The sequence below is a fragment of the Cucurbita maxima genome, unplaced genomic scaffold (assembly GCF_002738345.1).
Source record: "Cucurbita maxima cultivar Rimu unplaced genomic scaffold, Cmax_1.0 Cma_Scf00012, whole genome shotgun sequence".
Taxonomy (NCBI): domain Eukaryota; kingdom Viridiplantae; phylum Streptophyta; class Magnoliopsida; order Cucurbitales; family Cucurbitaceae; genus Cucurbita; species Cucurbita maxima.
The window spans coordinates 543,874-552,355 of NW_019272028.1; the positions used below are offsets into that span (position 1 = coordinate 543,874).

Sequence of the window (8,482 nt, forward strand, 5' to 3'; positions counted from 1 at the left end):
AAAAAAAAAAAAAAAAAAAAAAAAAAAAAAAAAAAAAAAAAAAAAAAAAAAAAAAAAAAAAAAAAAAAAAAAAAAAAAAAAAAAAAAAAAAAAAACATGTCAGTATTATTTTGAGGACAAACCAAGAGTAGAGAAAGATATATATACATTTATAATAATAAGAATTAAAAGGTGGTTTGTCTTGTTCTTTTCCTTGTCTTTGTAGAAGATTCATTGCTCTGCTTCCTGTCTTTGAGCTGCCAAACATCAACTCCCATGCCCCTAACTTTATCTTTCTTTATATATATATATATTATCCATCTTATAAGTTTCTATATTTTTTTTAGTCTAAAGTTTCACCCAAAAACGACTAGAAAGAGTTGTTAATTTGGATTCATCTCATGCACGCACTATATTAAAATATTATGAGTCAATAATCTCATACATTATGTTATATAATAAACATACTCGAAATGTCTTTATACTTATCCATGTTTTTATGTTTATATCATATTCTAGTTCATCCAAATCAATTGCTACGTCATTGAAAGAGTCGTAGTTTTGAAAAACTTAGACTAAATACATGCATTATAGAAAAAATTCAAATTACTTAAGTCGTAGTTTTGTTCTAAATTGACTTAATTTATGGTACGCATATATATTATAAAAAAAAAAAAAAAAAATCTTTCTAAATGGCTGGTACACCATCTAATAAGTTGTTTTTAAATTGTTTAAATACATGCATTATGTTGATATTTAGTTATCTAAGCGGACACTCATGGTATATATTTGACCGTAACGACACACTTGATATAATTAACAAACTAATATTTACAATAATACGTCTTAATTAATTCTTTAATTTATAAATTCAAATCATTAAATGAATTTAACCATATACCCAATTCAAATGGGTCAAATAATAATGATCTTTTAAATTCAAAACTAAATTGATCTTTTCCAGATGTTAGCCTTTAAAAGGTGAATCATTGAAGATACGACCGTTTAACATATTTACGAAGAGCTCTCCAAAGAAATTTATATCAATTCCTCGACTCCAACTATCTTATATTACATTTACAACCCCATCCAATGTGCCTTATTCTCTAAGTGAAACCCACATTAAAAACTATATATTATATTCCCCAAGGCATATGTCTTTTTTATAATCTAAATTAACACACATTGCCCGCCATTACAGGGATTAATATCATTCATATAATCAACCGACCATTTTATACACACTCCATTGATCATCTCCAACATCACCCACTATATATATATATATATATATATATATATATATTAATCAGAATTAGCAAAATTGCTACTTGATTGATTGTTTAATTATTTAGAGCCGCCCCTCATCTGGGGATTTGGAGAGTGACAGCCAGCTTACAGAGGAGTATTAGTCGGCGGCACTTGTTAATTCTTGCATGTCAAAACTATATAATAATAATAATCATTAATTTAATTAAAACTATGCTATAAAATTATTATAAGATTTGATTATATTAGAGAGATTTTAGTGTAAAGTCCAAGGTTGGGTTTATTGAGAGAGATACTCTCTGAGATTTGAAAATCTTTTTAGTATCCAAAATTTCTAACCCAATAATAAAAAAGAAAAATAAATAAATAAATGACAATGAAATTAGTGATTGAGTAAATAAATAAATAAATAAATAAAACCGCAAGTTCATGAACCAAAAACCCGTCCGTATTTTCCCCTTCGGCTATAAATACTCATCTCCGCCGCTCATTTCTCTACGCACTTCATATTCTCTCGTAAGACAAAATTAAGACGTGAAAAATGCCAATCCCAACTCCTTCTTCGCCAGTTCTTCTCTCCAAATGCGTTGTGTTCCCCGATCAACCCTCCGCCCTGCCGGACCTGAAACTCTCCGTCTCCGATCTCCCTATGCTCTCATGTCACTACATCCAGAAAGGCTGCCTCTTCACTTCCCCTAATCTCGACGATATTTCCGTTCTCGATCTTCTCAAACGCGGTCTCGCAAGAACGCTCTCTCGTTTTCCGCCGCTCGCTGGACGTTTGGTCACCGATCACGCCGGTTACGTCTACATCGAATGTAACGACGCAGGCGTGGATTTCATCCACGCCAATGCCGGTGAGTTTTTTGTTCGTGACCTTCTCGTTCCTGGCTATGTTCATGATTGCTTCAAGGAGTTTTTCGCTTTCGATCGAACGGTCAGTTTCTCCGGCCATTTTAACCCAATCATGGCCGTCCAGATCACCTTCCTAGCTGACGGAATTTTCATTGGCTGCTCCGTCAACCACGCCGTCACTGACGGCACCTCCTTTTGGAACTTCTTCAACACCTTCGCAGAGGAATGTAAAGCCGATAAATCGACAACGACGATGAAAAGAATCAGCATCACTCCTTCGCCGAACTTCCGCCGAGATTCCGTTCTGGTATCTCCGGCCGTTCTCCGTCTTCCGGCAAGTGGCCCTAAAGTCACGTTCTCCGGCGACGTACCGTTACGCGAGAGAATATTCACTTTCAGTAGAGAGGCAATTTTGAAACTCAAAGCTAAGACGAACCAAAAGAAATTAATGGATAACGGAGATATAACGGTAACGGCGGTGGAGATAATGGGGAAGCAAAGTAATGATAAGTACTGTGAGATTAACGGAAAAGTGGGGTCCATTTTCGAGAGCATGTACAAAAACGACACCGTTACGAACCAACACGCAAATTGCGAGGAGATCACAGTCACAACAATATCGTCGTTTCAGTCTCTGTGCGCCTTGTTATGGAGGTCGGTAACGCGAGCGAGAAAGCTCCCGCCGAATAAAATGACGACGTTTCGTATGGCGGTGAATTGCCGGCACCGGCTGGAGCCGAAGTTGGATCCGTACTACTTTGGCAACGCGATTCAGAGCGTTCCAACGTACGCCACCGCCGGAAACGTTCTTTCTCGGGATCTGCGGTGGTGCGCTGAGCAGTTGAATGAGAACGTGATGGCGCACGATAACGGAATGGTGCGGCGGTTCGTAGAGGATTGGGAGGGAAATCCGAGGCTCTTTCCGTTGGGGAACGCCGACGGGGCGTCAGTTACGATGGGTAGTTCGCCGAGATTTCCGATGTACGAGAACGATTTCGGGTGGGGACGGCCGTTGGCGGTGAGGAGTGGGCGGGCGAATAAGTTTGACGGTAAAATATCGGCGTTTCCGAACAGAGAGGGTGGTGGAAGTGTTGATTTGGAGGTGGTTTTGGCGCCGGAAACAATGGCGGGAATTGAGTCTGATTGGGAATTCATGCAATACGTATCGTGGAAGTAGAAGGTAAAATTAATTAAATTTCGGACGCCATAGCTACATGGAAGTGTAGATGTGAAGTTAGTTTTATGTGAAATATTGAAATCTAATCTGATTTTCGATCTTGTTCTTGTTCAATTGTGATCATCCATTCAGTTTTCAAAAATAAAATGTTTAGTTGAGAATCTTACTATGGAAAATAAAATAATTATCAATATATTTGATATATATATATATATATATATCTTCGAAATCTTACCATAAAATAACATTATTTTTATTTATTTGTAATTATGTTTATAATTAGACACAATTTAAATTTAATATTACCAAACATTATGATTCTTTCGCGGAGTTTATACATGTCCACTTCTTTTTTAAAATTTAAAATTCATCTTTATACGTCAATTGTATTGTCTTATTTATTTAATTTAAATATCTTTTAAAATACCTTAATCAATATTTCAACGACTAATAAACCTTTTTCTTTTTCTAAATTTTAAAATACGATAGTTTGAGATTAAATTTTACTAAAATTGGTTCAATACTAATACTAATTTTATCATAAAGTATTTATTAATTTTAGAATAAAAAATCCCTAAAAAAATAGAAAAAAAGAAAACGTATTCAAACAAATCCATTTCTAGTTGGGCTCACGGCCCATTTTAAAGTAGGCCTAACCCATAAACAATTTGGCCCAGAAGCCTTTTTGAATGGGGTACCGCTTTCGTTTCCAGTTCGGATATTGTAGGACCATGGAAAGTTCTGAGTAGCGTAGTGAAGCAAACGATGTCGTTTCTTCGATTCTGCACGATTTTGTCGTCTTTGCATTGATTTATTCGGTGGGGGTTCGGATCCAAGGGATCTCCTTGGAATCAGTGAGGACTTAATTATTGATGCTGGAGGATAGGAAATCCAGTTCAGACTGGCTGTTCGAATCGGAATTTCATTATTTTCATAACTCAGCTTCAGGTAATTTCATTCCGCCTTCCTTTTTACCATTTGATTCTCTTGTTAATTGCATTCTGTGATCGTTTGAAATTGATTGTAGAAGCACGAACAAATTGCAGTTCATAGGAAACATCAATTTCACCCTAAACCATCGAATTCTCTTAGTTGAGGTTAATGTATGTAAAAACAAAATTGTTTCCTGGAAATACATTTCAGAGAAATGTTCGTGATTCTGCTGGTGTTTTGGTTGTAATGGTTCGTGATTTACGCTTTAATTTCCAGGTTCTATGATACGTATAATCAATTGAAGGATGTTGGATTATCTACTAGTTTGGAGAAAGTGTTTTGACAATAAAGATGGATTCGGTTTACTGAACAGAGGATGAGGAGGAGCTTCATTTTAGTAAAGAACCCAATTGCCGTTGCTTTTATGGTTCTATCTCTTTGTAGCATACATATTGTACTGATCACAACACTCAGGCTTCCAGAGCTAACTCTAGGAGTAAAGGCAGTCAATCACCAAACTTCAATTATTAGAATGGTTTCTAAAGATAATAAGTTTGGGGAAATGATGACCGAAATGTTGCCCAATGATCTTACCTTTACTGTCTCTGTTCCTTGGGAGAAGGCTTTTGAGCGCGAATGAAGTTTACAACTAAATGAAGGCTTGATGTGAGATCCCACATCGGTTGGAGAGAGGAACGAAGCATTTCTTATAAGGGTGTGAGAAATCTCTCATTAGTAGACCCGTTTTAAAACCTTGAGGGGAAGCTCATAAGAGAAAACCCAAAGATAACAATATCTACTAGCGGTGGGCTTGGGCTGTTACGCTGGACAACTGAGAATTTGGACGACATATATGCACTGCTTTCACGTATATTAGGTTTCTCTGCGGCTCCTCGAACTATTTATTTGACTTCTGTTGAGTACATTTATAAGGACAGAGATGGTATGCTGATTGTTAACCTTGTGAGGTCTGAAATGGTGGATATAAAGGAGGAGGAGGAGGAGGTTGTTGTGCATATAATGGATGGTGTTGTGATGGATGCTGAGTTTGAGCAGTCAGTAAAACGTTCTTGTTACAGTGTGTGTATAGCAAAACTAGACTCTTATCCTTTTCCATTTGGCTCTGCTGTAGAAATAGAATGGCATCCCAAACTCATCTCCGTTCCATTGACTCAACCCACAAATCAATTTCATCTTGATGCCATTTAGTTTAATATGTTCTCTTTTGATCTCAAGTTTCCTTCTAGATTTCTGCTTATTCTCCCATCTGTAAATACACTCCTTCTACCTTTCAGTTGAGAATGTTTTCAATGGTTTTAAGGCTTATATGATAAATGTTGGATCATAGAAGGATTCTTTTGCATGTAGAATAGAAGGATGGAAATTATAGTGAAGAATTGGAATGGAAGATGTAATTGTGAGATCCCACGATCTCACATTGGTTCGGGAGGAGAACGAGACTCTTATAAAGGATGTGGAAATCTCTCCCTGCAGACACGTTTTAAAGCCTTGAGGGGAAGCTCGAAAGGGAAAACCCAAAAAGAACAATATGAACTTAGACCGTTAGTGAGGTTTAAACTCTCTTTCTTAATAAACTTGAAAACTATGTGAGCCTGAGGCAATATTGAAATGGGGAATGACCAGAATTGAATTGAATAATAAGGGAAGCAAAACCAAGGAATGACCAAAATAGCTTTTATAATTCCCTTTTTATGGATTCCGAAGCATTGAATCCACACATTGGTTTCTCGTGATAAAAGCCCATTTGAATTTCCCAATTTCCAACATTCACTGATTAACAATAAATCCAACGCCACTCTCATTCATCATCTACGTGTTTCGAGCATGCACTTGAGAATGTCCAAACCCTTTTCCATTTCCCATAAAAAAGGAAAAATTCAGACTAATTAAAATCCTAAGCAGCTGCTACACTACAGTCTTACCATATTTTTTTCAACAGCCATCGATTTCTACAGAAAGCTTAAACGAAGATCCAATGGGGGATGATCCATTTTGGTCCCTATTTTGTAGGTGAAAGCTGTTGCCTCCTCGTACTGTTCTCCATTTACTCTGAACTGATGATCATTATCTCCTTCTGTTTCGTCAATGGAGTTTAATGGAAAAAGTTGAAGCGTTTTCATCATTCTTTCTGGCTCCAACTCCACTGTACCACCCTTATTTGTTGTGGACTGATCATCTGCAAAATCTGCACAAACCCAGAACAAAAAACACTTTCTTCAATCAAAAACACTCCGACTTTGATATAAACTCATTACGACATGATACTTATCTAGAGGAAGAACAATTAGAAACTTTCCTGACCCATTCGTCTTCTTAACAAACATGATATTCAATGAGTGGTTACAAAATAAAGTTGGAAACTTTTTCAAAATCTCTGTCTTCTGATATAGTCTTTTTTGTTGTTATGTCAGACTCTGATTGACAAAAAATTGGAAACTTTTGTGTTATTTTAGAGACAGAAATTGATAAAAGGAAATGAGAAACAAGGAACATACAGTTAGAACAAGGTGGAAGAATGAAGTGTTGTTGTTGTTGATGATGATGATGATGAGTGTGATCAAGAGAAGTAGAAACTTTGCGACGTTTTTGTCTTTCACGAGCTTTATGATTCTGAAACCAGTAGAACACATTTTTGCTCTCGATCTTGCCGTAAAAGCTGAGCTGATGAGATATTTTCTGAATCTGATCGCTACTCGGAGTTCTAAGCCCTGACATGAACAACTCTGTCAGCACTTTTACTTGCTCTGCTGTTGGATTCCATCTCCCACATTTACTGCTCATACTCCCTTTTCCGGCCACTCCACCACCGTCTCCGCCGCCTCCTGCCGGTTTTACATAAAATCTTGAAGAAATCCCTTCGTCCATATTCATATTATTCTTCATTCAACACTGTGTGTGTTCTGATCTGTTAACAGAGATGATCAACTGAAACTTCTTCGCTCAGATAGAAAGCTTGTGCAAGTCAGAAAAGTACGCCCTGCTCCATATACACACACATATATATATATATATAGCATATTTATATGCACACTAGTTAGTGAAAGTTCAAGGAAAAATCCCATATTCCAATAGCTTTTTTACTAATTATTTGCAATTCACATTAGCAGTGTCAAAGAATGAGCAGCATGAAACATTAATTGGAACAAATTTTTAGTACTTTTGTATTATCTAACAATAGTGGACTCCATGTTATTTTTTAGTTATAAATATCGGTTATCAGCATAAATGTCAGTGGTTCGATCCCTTACCGTCACAAAATTTTTCCCTTACCAACATATCTCTAACTTACTTTCTTGAAAGATTAAGTAGATCAAGAAAATCAACAGAAGTTAGGCAAGCATAGGATTAGGGGTTCGTTCTTATATTATAATATTTTAAAGAAAACTCATTTTGAGTTCATAATGGTTACAGTACATACAGTATAAAGAAAGCAGAAAAGAGGGCTGCTTTTTGTTCAATCCTAAGAGAGAGGCTATATATATGTGTGTGTGTTGAGATGATGGAAATAACTTATATGATGATAATGTTTTCTTTGATTTTAGGGAAAGAAAAGATTGGAAAGAAGTTGAAGAGTGATTTGTTGATAAAGAAATTGAGCTTGGTTTTATGTGCAGAGAGAAAGGAAAACTAGGAATATGGAGGGACATGCGCAAAAGCTGCCACTGGCGAACATCTTCGGTCGCCGAGCAGACAAAGATGCAAGTTTCATTGATTCTCAAATATAATATATTCAGGTTCTGTGTCTCATGGATCAATGTTCTATTTTTCACATATTTGAATGCATTTTTTTATATGGGTTTTTCGTGTTTCTCAGTAAAGCATGCAGTTACCTATGTCCAAAAAAGAAATCACATTTTAATATCTGAACAACGACTATTTAGTTTTATTCTTTCATTAAAAACATGGTAGAAAGTTTTGAGCATCAACTTCTAAGTTCAGTTCAACTTGTCGAGACATTAATAGCTTCTTTTTAGGAATGGTAGGGGTTAGAATTGGATTTTAGTTTGTCTGAAGAGCCCCTCGTCTTATTAACTCCAACTACACTTAGGCTCTACAAACTTCAAATTTGAAAATGAAAAGGAAACAAAAAGAATGAAGAGAAAGTGGAATCCAGGATGTGACCACACCACTTTCCTAAAACTCCCATTAAATGCCCCTATCTTCTACTTCTTGTCTACACTACACCGTACAAAAACCCAACAATAACTTCACTTTTTTTTTTTTTTTTTTTTTTTTTTTTTTTTGGGA

At 36.1% G+C, this 8,482-nt stretch overlaps 2 protein-coding genes and 1 long non-coding RNA gene across 4 annotated transcripts; 2 read left to right on the forward strand and 1 right to left on the reverse strand.

Moving 5' to 3' along the window:
• The first annotated feature begins 1,762 nt into the window (after positions 1–1,762).
• LOC111487391 (BAHD acyltransferase DCR-like) lies at positions 1,763–3,380 on the forward strand. The gene has a single exon (XM_023134775.1). It carries the CDS (start codon positions 1,790–1,792, stop codon positions 3,278–3,280), a length of 1,491 nt encoding a protein of 496 aa, XP_022990543.1. The 5' UTR covers positions 1,763–1,789; the 3' UTR covers positions 3,281–3,380.
• Positions 3,381–4,039: 659 nt separating this feature from the next.
• LOC111487394 lies at positions 4,040–8,052 on the forward strand. 2 transcript variants are annotated; one of them, XR_002719061.1, is made up of 2 exons: positions 4,040–4,228; positions 7,777–8,052. It is a non-coding gene; the product is annotated as an uncharacterized LOC111487394 (long non-coding RNA). The 2 variants fall into 2 exon arrangements; XR_002719062.1 differs by having other exon boundaries at positions 4,050–4,228; positions 7,849–8,052.
• LOC111487393 (WUSCHEL-related homeobox 5-like) lies at positions 5,737–7,716 on the reverse strand. The gene is made up of 2 exons (XM_023134777.1): positions 6,730–7,716; positions 5,737–6,419 (listed from the first exon to the last, which is right to left on the reverse strand). Exons 1-2 carry the CDS (start codon positions 7,115–7,117, stop codon positions 6,184–6,186), a joined length of 624 nt encoding a protein of 207 aa, XP_022990545.1. The 5' UTR covers positions 7,118–7,716; the 3' UTR covers positions 5,737–6,183.
• Positions 8,053–8,482: the final 430 nt, after the last annotated feature.

Coding starts and splice junctions, on each gene's coding strand:
- LOC111487393 (XM_023134777.1), bottom strand. CDS start 7,117: ATGAAGAATAATATGAATATGGACGAAGGGATTTCTTCAAGATTTTAT. Junction 6,420..6,729: donor TCTTCCACCTTGTTCTAACT/GTATGTTCCTTG, acceptor GGGTTTGTGCAG/ATTTTGCAGATGATCAGTCC.
- LOC111487391 (XM_023134775.1), top strand. CDS start 1,790: ATGCCAATCCCAACTCCTTCTTCGCCAGTTCTTCTCTCCAAATGCGTT.